General features: G+C 38.8%; 1 protein-coding gene across 2 annotated transcripts; it reads right to left on the bottom strand.

Moving 5' to 3' along the window:
• Positions 1–343: 343 nt before the first annotated feature.
• Positions 344–12,484, bottom strand: LOC104611919 (uncharacterized). Of its 2 annotated transcripts, none has more exons than XM_088890739.1 (6): positions 11,398–12,484; positions 10,862–11,319; positions 8,063–8,103; positions 7,784–7,901; positions 7,005–7,085; positions 344–602 (listed from the first exon to the last, which is right to left on the bottom strand). In XM_088890739.1, exons 2-6 carry the CDS (start codon positions 11,045–11,047, stop codon positions 546–548), a joined length of 483 nt encoding a protein of 160 aa, XP_088746865.1. In that variant the 5' UTR covers positions 11,048–11,319; positions 11,398–12,484; the 3' UTR covers positions 344–545. The 2 variants fall into 2 exon arrangements, with proteins under 2 accessions (XP_088746865.1, XP_010277505.1); XM_010279203.3 differs by lacking the exon at positions 11,398–12,484 and adding an exon at positions 10,685–10,780.
• Between the last annotated feature and the right edge of the window lie 5,283 nt (positions 12,485–17,767).

The following is a 17,767-nucleotide window of genomic DNA, read 5'->3' as shown; positions in this document are numbered from 1 at the left end:
TCCACGAGTCAATACGTTTTCCTATTAGAATTCAAACTCCCATTTCAAGCTCTATTTTTTGGACGAACAATTCGTTGAACGTAAAAGAGCATAGCGCTTCGTATCACATATTAATTATATCTTTGCATGTTAGGGTATCCGAATATGCTTGAGCCTAAAGCATCAACTCAGACCAAGTTTCTCCCTTGCATGGCCCGGATTTCAGTTTAAGGTGTGAAATTGAGCTCAGAAAACCCTAGGGAATCATGTCAAGGTGATTACTGAAAGCTCTGTCCGGCCTAGAACAGAATGTAGTAGCTGATGTGAACAAAGCTTCCAAAACATATGAAGGATTGGCCCCGAGTGGAAAGAAGCATCAAATTTTCATAAACAATCACCATAACTGAAATGAAACAAAAAAGGAAAAAAAAAGAAAAGAAAAATAGATTACTGTACATACATGGGAACCATACAACAGGGTTTTGCAAGACATGAAATTTTTAATTATCCCTAGGTTCAAGCTTGGAAAGCTGAATGTTCCATGAAAACGGCCCTCCAAGTCTGACTCATGTCCTTTCCGAGACTAGGAATGTTTCAAGTTCCTCTCTCCGTCGCTCCAATTCCTGAATTTGTTCATTGGAGTGTATTGTTCAAAAACATTTGTTTCAAGTGAAAATCAGATATGCTCAATTGACCAAGTTTGAAATTAAGCATAATAAATCATTAACAAGAACAAATTTATAAAATACAAAAGTAAGAATTAATATATGCCAAATTATTTTACTAATGTGTCCCACAAAAAAAATCATTTTATTAATGCAAACTCATGCTAATGGAAAACAAGGTCAACAAGCTTTCAAAGGTTTTAAAAAACCCTAAACAAATTCTAGAGAATCTATCTAAAGCCTCTTTTGATACAGCCCAAACCTTTGGCATGTTTTTTGCACGAAGTGGCTGCTCTCGAACTTGAACCGCTACTCATAGGCTGATTTGTTTGGTCTGGACGGTTGAATTACTGGCCCGTCACTCATAGGGAAATGTGGTTTTAATTGGTTTTTTATCAGTTCTTTTTAACCTGCAGTTGTATCAACTGGTCAGACCAGTCAACCCAACACAGGAGCAGAGATTTCAAGTCCATATAACCACTAAATTGCTTTCCTGTAAAAAAATTTCTTGACTCAAATAACAACCTAGTGACTACTGGTTGAGCCATTAAACCATTAGATATTAATTCTTTTTTATTGTATTCCATTACCATCGTTAATAAAAAATTCTTATTTATCACACTTATTTTTGGTTAACATGTTTTTTTGGGTTCTAGGTTAATATGATGAATGCATTATTTTATAGATGTCCCCAATTTTTTTTTTAATAAATTTCCTTTATGTTTTTGTAATTTTTTGTTTTTCTATCTACTTTTAAAATTTTATTATTTAATTATGACATCATAGGTTGAACCATTGACATGCTGCCTAGATGGAAAACTGGTTTTGTCTTATACCAATATGGGGAATAGAGTTAATTAGTGGAACTTAATGGTGAGAGAGAATAGGATGAACCAAAATGTAGTAGTTCAAATTATGTTTTCAGCCAAATTCAGAAATAGGGGTATTTCAATCAAGGAGAAGTCCATAAATATTCAAGGTTCATTCCTACTTTTTATGTAGCACAGATGAGTGGCTTTGGATAAATAAACTGATCAACAAAAATAGATCAAATTGTACCAGTTAAAGACCCTACAAATTGAAGGTCTGATATTAGTTGTAGAACATCTTTTTTAGATGAAGGAGAGAGATGGTATGTGTTAGGGGTATTTTTTTGTTAAACCAAAAAATAGATGAAATGAAAAGTGAATTTTAAATTTATTTTTATGATACTAAAGAAAGAATGGCATAAGGGAAGAATATGATTCATAGAAACTTCTGACAGGGGATTCCTTGGAGGTAAATCACAGGAAGTTGTAGTAGACATTGTCAATAAAATAATAAGAGGTTTTAGATAATTTCCCTAAATTTATTCTATTGAAGATTTTAAAACAAGAGCCTCTTGAAAAATTATAAAAGAAACAAGGTAATGACAAAAGAGAGAACACATTTTCAATTGAATTGACTTGAATTGCATGAATTTTATAAAATTAAAGTTTAGAAAATGAATTTTAAGATTTGAGTGGTAAACTAGATACATATAAGGATTCAGGCTAAGATTTGAACAAAATACCTTGAGGTTCAGAACTTGAATTGTAAATAGTATCATAAACTGTAAGATCTTAACAACTATGACTCCAACTGAAATCAATCCTGTTAGTGGAGTAGTCGGTCCACCTAGTGGATGACAAGCTTATTTTGTAACCTAGAAATTTCATATTGCCTAAAAAATAAAACAGAAGATACAAAATATAATTTACAGAACATGATTTTTACAAGCCCATTAACTTAATTGCTTAATCATCAAGTCAACTTGCTGAGTGATGGTTTGGAAAATTGTTCTAACTGGCATGCATCCCTTGGTTTGTATCAGATTGAAACTGGGGATTTTTTTGTCTGAGCTTTAAATCATTGGTGCTCAAAAGTCAAAAGTAAAGTGGTTTATTTGTACTTATTGTTATAACTGACATAAAAATAAAGAGAGTAAAAAAGGAAGAAAAATAAGGGAAAAAGGAGTGGAAAGATGTCTTGAACAGTAGAGAACAAGAAGAAAAGAAGATGCGAGAGAAAAAGGGTCTAAAGGAAGAAGATACAGACTGAACTCTTCTCCCTTGTTGACCTGAGCTGTTAACCGTTTCTTTTTTCATATGCAAAATTACAGAAATTCCCCTGTTAAGAGATTTTTAACAGGAAAATACAATGCCATACTCAAAGGACAAAAATGTCCCTTTTGATAGATAAAATATCATATTTCCATTATATCAAAGAGAGAGATTACATGAACAGTCCCTTGGGAAGGTGTGAGATGCCACCTCTCCAAACAGAATACACATAAGCTAAAGCAAAAAGTACATGAGTGCTAATACAAAAATGCAGTTGAGCCTAGAACAAAGTTTCCCTATTTATCCCTTGTTTTTCCAAGATATTAGCAAAGGCATTAGCTGAAATCCCCATCCACTGTATTGTAACAGACATATTCCTCATCAGCCATTTGGATTCTTTAGCTTATTCTTGTAACCCCATGTGACATCCTCCAGATTATTTAACCATTCTATCACTACCTTAGACTCCCCTTCAATAAGCAACTGCTCCATGCCCAATTCTTTTGCAGGAAGTACTCCTTGTATGACAGCTAGCAATTCTGCCCTAACAGAATTCCAAATGCCCAATGGGCCAAAGAGAAGAATAACCTCTCCAGCCTCATTTCTCAAAACACTCCCAACCTAGAGGGCCCTGGCTGCTCCCATCAAAATTCAGCTTCATTAAGCCTTGAGAGGGGGGGGGGGGGGGGGGGGGCAGTTTGTAAAAATACTTACCTTTGAGGAGGAACAGCTTGCTACTGCTAACCAGTTCCATAGTCTTTAACCAGTGCATTGCCTTATACATAATGCAGTCCTTCAACGCCTGATAGCTTGGAAGATTCTAGCATTCCTTTCTTCCCAAACTGTCCAAATCAAAGATGCTCTTGCACACCTCCACATGCTTCTTCCACTTTTATGGGGCCAAGAGAAAGTAGACGGGTTAAACATCATGCTTACTTTTGCTGGCATATCCCACCTACAGCCAACCCAAACAAGGAGAAAAGCCAAGCCCAAATCTCTGCAGTGGCATTACAAGATAAAAATAAGTGGAAACAATCCTCACCATGAGATCTGCAAAGAGTACACTAGTTGGGTGAATACAAAGGAAGGCACTTCTGTTTTGTAGGTATCCATAGTGTTTACTTTCCCATGGCACTCTTCCCAATACAAAGCCATAACCTTGGGGGGAATTGGCCTACACTAGAATTCTTTGAAAGGGAAAACCTGTTGATAGGAAGTTTGGCAAAGGAAATTAAAAAGGAACCACGAGAAAAAATCCCTTTGGGATGAGGGGCCCGAATCCTCTTATGTAGCTTCAAGGGGTCCAACCAAACCTTATTAAGGAGGCAAAGCAAATTAGACAAACACTCAACTTCCTCATCCCTTAACCCTTTACAGAAACCAAAGTCCCAAGTCAAGGCCAACAGATTTAACAAAGAAGGAATTTTAAGATCACCTCTTTTTTATACAAAGAAACAAAGAACAAAGATGGAAAAAAGGTCTTTTAGAAGAAGATCTCCAACCCTAGTGTCCTCCCAAAATCGAATAGAATTACTGGAACAAACATCATACCTGACACAATTGAGAAATTGTGAGAGAAGTCTGTGAATTGCCTTCCATGGTGTTGCCAAGTTAGCCCTCCTTGATGCACCATCATCCCATCCATTCTCTGGGCATCCACGAGTACTCTTCACCACAACATGTTAAAGCCTCTCTCTCTCTCTCCAAAGGCCACCATCACAACCACTTCCATAGCAATGCCAAATTCTTTTTAACCACATTTCCTAAACCTAATCTCCCTCTTTGCTTCTACCACAACCTCCCATCTGATTAAATGATCTCTTTTACCCTCTTCTGGTTCCCAACGAAAGTCTCTCATAATTTTTTCTAACTTCTTTGCTTCCCTAGGCGGCATCCTAAAGATAGAGGGGTAGTAAGTAGGTAGATTTGTGAGGGTATCTCTTATCAAAGTGATCCTCCCACCCAAAGAGATATAATTCTTCTTCCACAAAGCTAACCTCTTCTCAAATTTCTCTATGATTGGAATCCAGAACCTACTCTCCCTAGGATTCACCCCTAACTGATGCCCTAAATAGGACATAGGCCAAGAGGATATAGAACACTCAAGACAAATTGCAACAGCCTCAATCTCCTCAATCTTCAAGTTGATTCTTGCTATGCAACTCTTTTCTAGATTGATTTTCAAATTGGAAAATTCTTCAAAGGCTTTAATCAACTCCTTCAAGTTTCTCACCTTCTCACTATAGCCTCCATCATAGAAAATCATCAAATCATCTGCAAACTGAAGATGGGTAGCTAGAACTCGGTTTATTCTCCATCCCCTTATAATATCTTCCCTATTATCCCTAGTGATAATTTGATTGAACACATCATCTACCAGAGTAAAAAGGAAAGGTGAAAGGGATCCCATTGTCTAATACCCCCTACAGGCTGGAAAAAATAATCCCTTACCACCCCATTTACTAGGAGGAGTAATAACAAGTACTAACATAACCAAAATTTGAAGTAATAAAATGATCATTCTAGGGTTGGCATGTCCTCCAGATGTGAGAGAACACTTGAGAAAGGGAAGGAAGATCATTACTTCCCCAAATTTGAGCTCTCGTCGGCTCAAACTCAGACTTCTATCTTGAAAGGAACCTGGCAACATCTAAGTGCTCCCTTTAAATCAGGAGAGAGTGGCTGGTAAACATTCAACTCATTTTGTAGATTTTTCAAGGTAGCATAATACTCTTATACACTCGTATCATACTGTTGAGGAGAGAAATAATCTTGATATAGTTGGTAGATCCTTGCCACATTGTCTTGCCCTGAATACAATTGTCAGGCATGTTCCCAAATTTCCTTAGCAGTGTCTAGAAACATGAGATTAACATTGATGCTGTTTCCCATACTGTTCCATAAGGAAGCCATAATCTTAGAATTTTCTTGCACCCATTCAACTTCCCTCGCAATTAAGGAGACTTCCACAAACTTAGCCCATGGTACATAATTGTTATCATTGAGCTTAACAGTAATTAACTAGGTGTTCTAAAGTAGTAAAGTCTGATTGCACAACTACAGTAGACTTGGAGCTACTACTGCAGGCAGCCACAGGTAGGAAAAGGCACCAAACAGTGAAGAAAAATAGCTACAAGCACCAACCACGAGATCAAACACTACAAAAATTTAAGCTCAAAAAGATTATTATAATCCATTGCTCAGTAGTTTGCAGCTCTCCCCCCCCCCAAAAAAAAAAAAAGATCACACAAGCACTTGTAGGGTACCAAAAATCCTCCACATACCAGATGAAGTAAATTCCCACACAAAAATACACCAAACTAAACACCATAAACTGCCAAAAACCAGTTGCACTCAGTACACATACATGTACTCACGTCTAGGGCTGCAGCAAGGTAGAGCTTAGTACACCATCAAAATTACTTCAAACCAACCAACTTATAGCATTAAAGCCTTTTTTTTTGTAAGGGACGACCAGTCCTTTTAAGTCACTTTAGCTGTTTGTTTTGAAAAGAAGGAATTCTCAACTCCTAGGGCACAAAAAAGGAGTGTGAACAGTGACAGTCGAGTTCATTGCCCTGACACCATATTATAACATAAAAATAAAGAGAGAAAAGGGGAGAAAAAGAAAGGAAAAAGGTGTGGAAATATGTCTTGAACAGTAGAGAACAAGAAGAAAAGAAGATGTGAGAGAAAAAAGGGTCTAAAGGAAGAAGAGACAAACTGAACTCTTCTCCCTTGTCGACCTGAACTGTTTACCTTTTCTTTTGAATATGCAAAATTATATAAGTGCCCCTATTAAGAGATTCTTACCAGGGGAAATACAATGCCATACTCAAAGAACAAAAATGCCCCTTATAGGCATACACTTCAACACTTATGAAATAACTGTTTGGGAAGGGCATCCTGAATGAGACCAACTTGTATTTGGAAAGGTCATCCTGAATGAGCAGAAATGGCATTAAGTAGAGAAATTTAACATAACATTGACCTTTTCAGTAGATGTATTGTAATGATGTTAAGGGTGTTCTGGTTCATTTTCATTCTGTTTCTATAACACACTGGAGTAATTGAAACAAATGCATTATGGCCCCCCTACAATATGGGCTTGAAATTTAAATAATGGACAATATTCAATCAAATAAACTTCTTACTTATGAGAATTATAAAGCTCCAAAACATGAAAAATACAAGCAACAGGAAACCAAATCAGATCCCACCAAAAAGGAATAAGAATTCTAGTATACAGTGAACTCTCCATAACTGCATAATGGCTTACCTCCAAATCCTTTACTGCTTGCTCCCTTGTGATTTCTTTTTGTTCCCGAGCACGTTTAAGAAAACCAATGCATAATATACCCTGAATTTGATATTCCAAACATGTACCAAGTATCAATACTTTTAAATACAGAAGCTCAATCTAACTAGTTGGTGCAGAGACACAGGTTGAAGTTGCCTTAGGAAGTATTGCATATGAAAACTAGCTTAAAATAAATGGTTACAAAAATAAAGAGAATTTCTACATGCTGCACAGATATACATAGATAATATATTTTAGAGCCCTGCCAGGCTTCAGAAAATTGTGGAAAACTTTTCGAAGTCATCAAAAGTTCAAGGGAAAAATAATTTTGAGCATGCAGCTTATTTGAATTTCGTTGACTCAATAGAGTCAACATGCTTGACACATATAATTTATAAACTCAATGGATTAAAAAGTTCTTACTGAGTCGATTAGATTTTCCATGCTCAATCAACCAGTTTCTTTTGTTTGGGATATTAATACAGTAAAAAGAAAAGGAACAAATATTGATAAAAAATACCATGATTTTGCATCTAGCATGATGTTTTTATGCTTGACACATATAGTTTATAAACTCAACGGATTAAAAACTTCTCACTGAGTCAACTAGACTTTCTATGCTCAATCAACCAGTTTCTTTGTTTGGGATATTAATACAGTTAAAAGAAAAAGAACAAATATTGATCAAAAATACCATAATGCTGCATCTAGCATGATCCTTTTTATTTTATAGCTTTTTGGTGAAAACATAATCATACCGAAATAACATAGACCAGGCCACAAGCAAGAAGCAGATAGCTAGCTATATTCTGAAGGAGCACAAGATCTTTCCTTTCTCCACTCTCATCAGGAAAAGCTCTTGTCATCACAGCAACACTGGAAAAGAAAACTCATCACTTACAACTTAAACAATAAAATATAATAAGATTTATTGGTTCTTAACATCTTAGGTGACGAAATATCCTTTTTAACAATGTAAGCAACTTTTAAAAATAAGAACAAAAAAAAAAAAATCTTTATGGTAACAGGAGACATACAAAATCTGCAGCATGCCCCTGCCAACCCAATACTCCAGTACCTGCAGCATGACAATTGACATTGATATTAGACAACACGACTATAAGAATGAAATGTAAAAAGAATAGATCTGTTTGAAGAATTAAAACCCTAAAATGTTAGATGCATTGTCAATCATAGATTACTACAATGAAAATACAAATAATAAATTAATAGGATGGATAATGGATCTACCTTGAATAAATTTTTTGTTTGTTTGTTTGTTTTTTTTGACAAAATTGGTAACAGCCCATAATTTGGCATGCAAACATAACAATGACAGCAACATATTAGAATTGGACTAGAAAATAGAAATACCATTGAACTGCTCAGCTGTCGCCTAGGCTTTGGATTGGAATGGGTTCAATTCCCTAATCAATGTTCTTTCGGTTGTCAGTTTCACAAAAAACTGTTAGCTTGGAGGGTTTAACCAAAATTCAACCAATGCTGTTTTATTGATTTACATGGGTCCTATTTATGCATTTAGTAATAGCAAGAAACAAAACCAAAAGTTATGCATGTGCAGTAACTTTTTGTTTTACTGAAACTTACCATTGGAAATCACAATAAAAGCATTAAACAAAAGACCTATCCCCCTCTATACCATCTTTTTGTAACTTTACATGTCTTGGAGGAGTTTGAAAAGTAGAAGGTCAGTGCATGGAACAAAAATAAATTTACATTATACAATTATTCATGCATATATACATGTGCAAAAAAAATATTTCTTTGCACAAATTTACTCAAATCAACAAAAAAGATGAAATCTCAAAAAAAATCTTATTTGTACATCTTGTGGCATTTTTTTTTTCGTGTGATACTTTTTCATTAATTGGAAATCCACATTGTTATTTTGTTGATCGGTAATTGTGTAATGTGTGACATTATTTTTTTTTTTGAAAAGTGATATTTCATTGATGATGGAAATATAAAATATAAAAGAATAAGGTCATTATGTAACATTATTACTTTCAATAAAAGAATATTATGTACAAGATGCCTTGCATCTTGTGTTATAGGCAGGAAACCCACCTAATCTTTTATATTTATATCACATTAGAGTCCAGAAAAGTTGTTCCCTATTGATTCCTAATTTGGCTAGCATATCAGCTACACCATTTGCCATTCTTTTCACCCACATAATGTTGTTTTGACCTCCCTTGCAAGACATCTGATTTCCTTTATAGTTTGTCACTTTGTCTATAGACACCAACGCCTTGACTGTTGCTATGGCAATGCACATTATTATCATAACATGATTCTTTTACATTTTTGTCTTATGCTTGACATAAGATTTATTAACTCATGCTAGTTTTTTAATATTCACTATTCTTTTGTATCCTTCACCTACCATTAATTATGAAAAGCTTGAGTACTTATTTATTTTGGCAAGTATGAGTTTAATACATTGCATGTGAACTGGTTTTTGATCTCTCTTCCATGATCCATTAAGTTTAATTTTTGGCATCCTTTTTCTTTTTCAAAAATTTTTACATTCTCTTTCTTGGATATCCTTCAAGTACTCCGAATTATGACAAACTGAGGAGGGCTCTGTGAACTATGAAGCAGGCATGCGGCATAAAACTTTTTCCATATCTTTTATCAAAAATTCTGATCCACATTTGTAAATCATGCTAGGGGTTTCTCCAAATATGACATGATAGCTCATTCTCATATGAAATATATCACCCTATATTGTGTAAAGTAGGAAAAAAAGCATCTGATTCCACACTAGGAGCATTGGGATGATTAAAATGAAAGCCAGACATAACATATAAAGATATACATCGCCCTAAGCTTCACAAGGAAGCAAGGAAGGTAATTTCCTAAAGGAAGCTTAGTTGTAAACTTGTAAGAACATTGAGACTGTATAAGCTAAATTGAGAAAGGGAGTTGATCTCTATGAATTTGAATTTTTCTGTGCTTAAAAACAATTTGTGCAGCCTGTTAAAGATTACTCCTACTCACTGTAATTGTCCATTACTTTCCTTTATACAACAGTCCTATCTCATTCCTAAGACACCAAACCAGTTAGTCTAACCATCTAACCATATATCCTGAAAGAGTTTGTCCAACCAACCAAAATCCTGAAAGTACAAGTCCTAGCTTTTCCTTGCTCAACTGTTATTTCTAATTGGTAAAACAATCAATTTGGATTATATTAGTTTTATACATACTAAGTAAAAATAACAAGAGAAGGAGAAGCAAGCCTCCTTGCTAACCTGGTATATCCCCAACAAAAGCTAATCTAGTAGTGGCGTAGTGCCAACAGCAACTCCTACAAGCCATTGGCCAAGCAATCCATAAATCTGGGCCTAAGACTCAGATATGCAGCAGAGTAGAAGGTGGTTTTCTCCTCAAACTACCTAAATATTCTTAATCACCAGTATATGGTTCATGCCACATGCTATGATAGGTTAATAACCTCAAGACAGGCCCCATATAAGAATTTTACATCCGTAGCAGAACGTCGAAAAGGAACGAAAAGTACGAGTAACATAATTGTACCAGGAAAAACTTCAAACACTTTAAATCGAAAATGCAAATAAGAGGCCGTCATAAGAAAACAAGCTAGAGAAATAACGAAATGAATAAAATCTCACTTTCCAGAATTTGAGAACAAATTCCCACTCTGTCTCTGCAATAACCACAAAAAAAGCGATGGCAACTGCGTAACACCGAAAGATCCCATCGAAAATCTGTTAATGGATGATGGTAATGTAAACATCTCATACATGCAGACAAAGGAGAGCTAATGCAGAAACGACACTGTTGCTTACGTCAGATTCATTCTTGAAAGACCTGACGGCGGAGAGAACATTGACGGAAATGCATAGAATTGCCGTTAAAGAAGTCAAGACGCTGAAGCATCTACAGGCCAGCAGGAAAGGATCCGCTCTTAACCTAAGCCTGGCCGACGGCATGGAAACTCTTTGCGAGCTCTCCTCGTCTCCGTTTGTCGACATTTTAAACAGAAATTGTTCATGTACGGATTTTCACTTCTAAAACCCTGAAAATGAAAACTTGACGTTCGATTCGAAGCTGAAACCCTAAAAATGAAAACCTTCGGACTTCGGTTCAATTCGAAATTGCTCCTTCTTTCTGATGGCAGCTTTTGCTTTCGTATTTTCGCGGGATGGATTCTCTCTTCACCGGCCATTCAAAGTTATAGTTGGCATATGACACGTGTCAGACAAATCGGACGGGAGCGTTAGGCCTTCTGGGGCTCTGTTTTGCCCTGCAAAATGAATCAGGTAATTGGCATAAATCACCCACCAAGGATTCCAATCCAACGGGTGATATAATTTGTTCTTACGTAAAATAGGAGCATTTGACAAGTGTCGTTTCCTCCTTTCTCGGAGCCAAGTATGGGGCTCAGTTTTGCCCTGCAAGATGAATTCGGTCACGTTGCTCACGTATTTGACGGATATCTAACGTTGACTAACAGTTATTTGAGCCTCCTTGACCACGTTGCTCTTACCGGTTACGATGACGAAGCTCGAGATTTATTTAAAATGATAAATAAATAAAATACTCATCGGACGGCTATATTCCCTCTGTTTAATTGGGTGGGAGTGGGACCCATTCTATTTATTGGTGCAAAACCAGTCATCAGAGGAGTGATCAGAGAGGATTCTCGACGGAGTCACTACGAACAGGTGTCTCATGGCGGAGATGAATCAGATCGCACGCTCTACAAAACGCAAACAAATAGATGAGACGAGTATTTGATGACTTGATGCCTTCTCTTATTGACCTCATCGTCGATGATTCTGCGTGTTATCCAGAAGCGAGGAGGACGTTTCGATTTGAACCTCTTATCTTCCAGGCAAAATTTCCCTCTGGTTTTCACCTTTTACTTGAAAATTTTGGTAAGATCCCTTGTTTGTATGTGTTATCGCGGCATCGCTATCAAATCCGCATGATTATAAATAGATAATTCCACTGATTTACTGTTGGATAGTAAGGAAGGAAATTGTTTCCGGTTTCTCGATCATCTGTTGCTGGCCTAAACTGTGGAAGAGTACTTGATCATCCAGTCGCTCTTCCGGAATCTGTTACTGCTCTTTCTTCTGAGTTCTGAACATGAATTTGGCTTGTAGATATCTCTTATTATTCAACTGAAGTGAATGCAGTAAGAGGGGGCCATTTTTGTCTGTCAAGTGATCGAAGGTAGAGAAGGATTCATTCGATTAGAGTGCCGGCCAAAGTTTGTGGTTTGGATTATTCCAGTGATGACCGTGCGCAATGGCACATCTGACGACAACTCCCTACAAGGTTTAGTCGAATTGAGGCTCGATGTCGGGTAGGATGAGCCGGTTTTAGCTCAACCCAGGCTCAATCTAATTATTGGGTCTAATGTCTGAACCCGATGTCAAATCCAAAATATCCAATTTGAGCTTATTTCGTTCGTATTAAAATTTCATGCATTCAGATTTTTGGATTGGTCAATTAATTCAAACTAAAAATTAGTATGTATGTGTATATGCATATATAATTTATTAAAAAAATTATGTATATATATATAAATATATAATATATACATATATATAATTGAGTGAGACTCAGGTAAGACAAGGATTAGGCCAGAGCTCAGCTCAAAAAATTAAAAGGCCCGAACTTCTGATTTCAGATTCAGCTTGAAGACCAAAAATCCAAATATTCTAAAATTGCAGGCTGGGTTGGTCCAGTTCATCTTACAAACATTAGATAAGATGAGGAGAAAAACAATAATCGAGGCTGGAGGATCCTGTTCAAATGATTTGCGTGAATATGTGATGGCTATAAAGAATTGCACCTTCCAAACCATGGAAATCTTGTACCCCTCATGGTGGTGACCATGGCTTGGATCTTGTGTAAGGTAGAAATTGAAAGTAATGGTGTTAAATTTCACGGGATCAGGCTACAACAATAATCATATTCATAAAATTAAAGTAGTTTGACAATCTAATGGCCCGTTTGGTTTGCAGGAATAGAGATATGGAATCGGAATCAGAATGGGCCATTATAATTCTTACTGTTTGGTTGGGTGGAAGTGGAATTTCATTTCTATTTCTGGTGGAATAGTATATGATGAAGGAGAATTTGGCCCGACTTCGTGACAGGGAGACACGTGGACATGACTCAACACGAGTGACAGCTTAGCATAAATCAGTTCGCTACAAAACGAGCTCGGGTAAGTTGGTACCCTGAACTAAAGTCACTTCGACCTAAGATCGTCTCGGTACTAGATCGCGACAAGCGAAACCAAGTTCGTTACAAATCGTGCCCGGACCGATGGATCACTTCGGTCCAAGGGCACTTCAGCATTCGTGTCAAGGCAGACCTAAGGAGCACAAGCTTGAGGAGCTCGCTACCAGCCAGCTCGCCATCGAACAACTCGATATCCTACAGGCAACTCGCCTATCGTTCAGACCTCCGAATGGCAACCTCGAGGAGCACACTACAGTACTATGTATCCTACAAGGCTGTACCTCACGGTCACATTAGTTCACCAACTCCCCAGTTCTGACGGGAAGGGACAATATTACTGTTTGACGGCGTATGACAGTATTACCGTTGACGACATGTGACAGTATTACCGTTTGACGGCGTTTCGCCCACCTAACACGCAGCTAGGATCCGGTAACTATTCCACCAACCCGCATGGACCCCATTATATAAAGACTCTGCCCCCCCTGGGGCGAGGTACGTTCTATTCTTATTGTTGTGTGTGTAATCTCTAGCTCTCTAGCTCTCTCACTGTTATCATCATCAAGCTCTCTCCACTACTACTGTGCTCTAACTTAGCCATTGGAGTATCATCGCCGGGTGAGCCACCCCGGGATCTCTGACTCGTCTCTTTTAGGAACCCAGTTTTCATTGTTGCTGGCAGCCAGATCACATCCAGCAGGGAGCAGCCGGATTACGCCACATCAGTATCCATTCCCTCTCTCTTTCTTGGGAATGAAACCCCATTCCAGATGATTTCAATTCCTATATGAACCAAACATACTATGGAAATATACCATTCCAATTCCATTTTCAAGGGATTTTGATTCCGACTATAAACCAAATGGACCTTAAGAGTCACATAGATAAAGGGGGTGATTATTTCTAGCCTAGGCTGGTCCACATATTTCTATTCTTGGGCCTAGATTATGTTGAGGCTTGGCCTGTGTGCAGCCCAGGCCTAGGTAGTATGCCCTTCTTCTTCTTCTTCGACCATGCTTGGGAGTATTTAAAAATAAGTGCTTATTTGGGCCATTAAGCACTTATTAGTATTTGGGAAATAAGCCTGAAATAGGTGCTTATTTTAAAAATAAGGGCTTATTTTTTTTAAGCCCAAATTTGCAGCTTTTTTTAAGTGCTTATACAATAAGCACTTATTCAATTTTTTTTCTTCCAAAATTATCTCTAGTTGAACTTTAGTATTATCCTTAGTTGAATTTTATAAAAGCACTTTTACAAAAGCAGTACTTTTATGAAAGCACTTTTAGAAAGTACTTTTATAAAAGCACTTTTAGAAAGTACTTTTACAAAAGCACTTTTGAAATCACTTTTACAAAAGTACTTTCTTAAAAGTGTTTTCAAAAAAGTGATTTTGTAAAAGTACTTTCACAAAAGTGCTTTTATACAATTAGAGAAAAAGTGAAAGCACTCTTATTTAAGTGCTTATTAGAGAAAAAGACTACCAAACGCCTAATTTAAAAAAGTTGGATGCCAAATGCAAATAAGTACTTATTCGAATAAACACTTATTTTAACTTAAGAACTCCCAAACATGACCTTCTACTTCTTCTTCTTCTTCTTTATTTATTTAATTTTTATTTATTTATTGGGGGGGGGGACATAGAATGGGGAGAGTGGATATGCTTAAATGATAACATACAATTGATGTAAGGTTGCAACTTGCAAGTGCTGCAAGGTTGCTATTGGGGCGGGGGGTTGAATATGACTGAATCTTTGCATAGACCAGTTTGTAGCATGACCGATTTTAATTAGGATCAATTCTTGCTTCAACTGGTTTGGGGGTAGAGGGGGATATATTCTATCCTCGGTTTTGTAGCCCCATGATGCCAAACAAAAAGCGGTAAATCCTAGGAGTGATGTAAAACACTTTTAATTTACAACACTACAATAAAAGTTCAAACCCTATGGTAAATTCTAGGAGTGAGCATGGGTCAATTCGGTTTGATTTCAAAGTAGAACTTAGAACTTATTCTATAGGAGTCAGTTCCAGGGTCAACAAACATGTTCTTTCTTTACCTCCAGTAAAAATGAAACATATATTTTAAAAATTTGATTTTTAATAATAATAATAATAATAATAATAATAACTTATCATTATAATTTAAATTTTATAAATATTATCTTTTACATCACTTATTATACACATTTAAATATTAAAATGAAAAAAATGATCAAATCACTTACATGACTTGATGGTTGATGGTGCGCAATCTGATCACTCTTATCTGACACTTGCGTGACTCCTGAAAGGTACCTGAGATGGAGAAGATGAAGAATCCCTGGGGGCTTACCCGACGGGAACGCTTCGACGCTTAAGTTAGAGTTCTGTGAAAGATGCAAAGAGAGGAAGAAAGCTAAGAGTGCAGATAGCGCGAGTATCAGGAAGTTACCTTTGTCCTTTGGGATTGGGCTACTTATAACAGAACTCTGTCGAATCAGGCCCACCTACCTCTGATAGGGCAGGTATAACCGCCACTGTCGTCCTGCCGCAGCCGTTACAATCAGGGCTGAGGTGGCACGTGCGGGGCTGTCCTTGCAGGGTACATACCTGTCAGGTGTAAGACACCTTCTAAAAGTGGCGGGCATGACACTGTCTAACGAGAGGCGTGGGTGCAGTCTCCAGGTTTGTCGGGTACGGTGGTTGGGTAGGAGGCTTTCCTGTGATGTGCCGAACTGCTCTTCTGCGAGCTACCCTATACCGAGCTACCCTGCAAGTGGCGAGCTGCCTGTGGAAAACTACATCGAGCTGTCTGGCCCGAGGTGTCTCTACCTCGGGGGTATCTAGAGGCGGATCGTGGTGTCCTATTTGGGAGTAACCTAAAATCCACTAGGAGGAGCTCAGGCATTAAAAAAGGTCAAGGGGCCCCAAGCTCGGAGGTGGTTTGGAGTGCCTCGGCCTTGGGAAGGAGGTGCAAGCTAGGCGGCTCTCGGCGAGTAGCCTAACCCGCCGAGTTGCTAGACTCAGCTCGGTGAGCCCTTCCCACCGAGTTGCGGTTGTGCTTGCTGTGCTGTCACGCTGAGTCATTGCTTGAATAAGGTCATGCCCACGTGTACCCGTGCTACGAGGTCGGGCCAAATCACCCTCCATCAGTTGCCCCCACACCCTGTGCTGGCGGTGTTGACCCAGTGCGGGGAGTTCATGACGCGCCGGGTGGATTTGGCTTCGGTACTCATGCCACTTCCTCGTGCGCTTCGTCTAGCTGGACTGGTCTAGTGCCTGGCTCGATCAAGAGAAACTTGGGTCGTGTTCAGTTTACGCGCGGACCTCACGCGATTTGGACTTCGCGGACGTCAAAAAATGCGCTAAACTGATTTCGCCTCGAAGAGCCCGTAGCCGGTTTCTTTGAGAGCCGTTGGATCATCTCAATCTTGACCGTTAACGCCCGGATGCAGTGGCTATAAATAGTGGGGGACCCTTGGTCATTTCTTCTCCACAAAGTCTTCAGCGTTAGTATTGAGCTCGCGTCTGAGGTTCCTAGTTCGGGTTTTCTAGCTCGGTTATTCCCTTGGTTCGATTCGCATTTCCTGTGGTGAGTCCCCGAGCTTCCTTTTCTTTTCTGAACATTCTTTCCTTTCAGTGTTATCATGTCGTCTAGTGTAGATAGCCTTATCGACGAGCCCGAGGTGGGTACCTCGGCTCAGGGTGGCTCTTCTGCCGCCCAGCCGTCCGACGTACGGGCGGCTTCGGGTCATCTGGCATCCACCTCCCACCGAGGTCAGGTGCTAGATCAGTTCGGCCCTTCCACCATGACTCTGAAGAGACTCCAGGACCTCATTCAGAGGTTCCACCTTCCTGTGGAGTACTCTTACAGTCTTCCTACCGACAGTTTTCCATGGGAGCACGGTCCTGATGAGATCGTAGTCTTCAGGGAGCAACTGGTCACTGGACTCCGTCTTCCTCTTCACCCTCTGATTGTTGAGGTGCTGATGCACTTTAACATTACCTTGGACCAGCTTCACCCGAATTCCATATGAAATGTGGTTGGGACCATTTCCCTTTGCTTCGACCGCTCCTTCCCCATTGACCTAGATATCCTCAGTACCATCTTGGCAATAAAGAAGAGCGCTTCGGGCGCTCTCCCCGGGCACAGGCGGGCTTATTATCTGTGTCCCCGCCCGGGTTTTAAATTAATGCATAAGCTCCCGAGTAAAGTTCCGGCCTGGAAGCGGGACTACTTCGTGGTTCGGAGCAGCACGAGGTGGCCCTTCCCCACGGACTGGAGGGTGGCTGTTCAAGACCCCGGTGTTATCCTTGATGGGAACACTAAGAAGTCACTTTAGTCGTGGGCTTAGCTCAGGTTGAATTACAAGGACTTCACTGCCGAGGAGAAGCTCATCCAGGCCGGCTTGAGCCCGGGTAGGTCTTGTCTTTACTTCGGATTTTTTGTTCGCATACTTTCTTCAGGGTTACTAACGCCGAGCTTCGCTGCAGGTCCCATGGAGGCGAAAAAGATA

The sequence above is a fragment of the Nelumbo nucifera genome, chromosome 1 (assembly GCF_055504915.1).
Source record: "Nelumbo nucifera cultivar China Antique chromosome 1, China Antique-T2T, whole genome shotgun sequence".
Classification (NCBI taxonomy): domain Eukaryota; kingdom Viridiplantae; phylum Streptophyta; class Magnoliopsida; order Proteales; family Nelumbonaceae; genus Nelumbo; species Nelumbo nucifera.
This window is presented reverse-complemented; position numbering and strand designations above follow the sequence as displayed.

Coding starts and splice junctions, on each gene's coding strand:
- LOC104611919 (XM_010279203.3), bottom strand. CDS start 11,047: ATGTCGACAAACGGAGACGAGGAGAGCTCGCAAAGAGTTTCCATGCCG. Junction 8,104..10,684: donor TTGTTCTCAAATTCTGGAAA/GTGAGATTTTAT, acceptor GTCATGCTGCAG/GTACTGGAGTATTGGGTTGG. Junction 7,086..7,783: donor GCCTGGTCTATGTTATTTCG/GTATGATTATGT, acceptor TATCAAATTCAG/GGTATATTATGCATTGGTTT.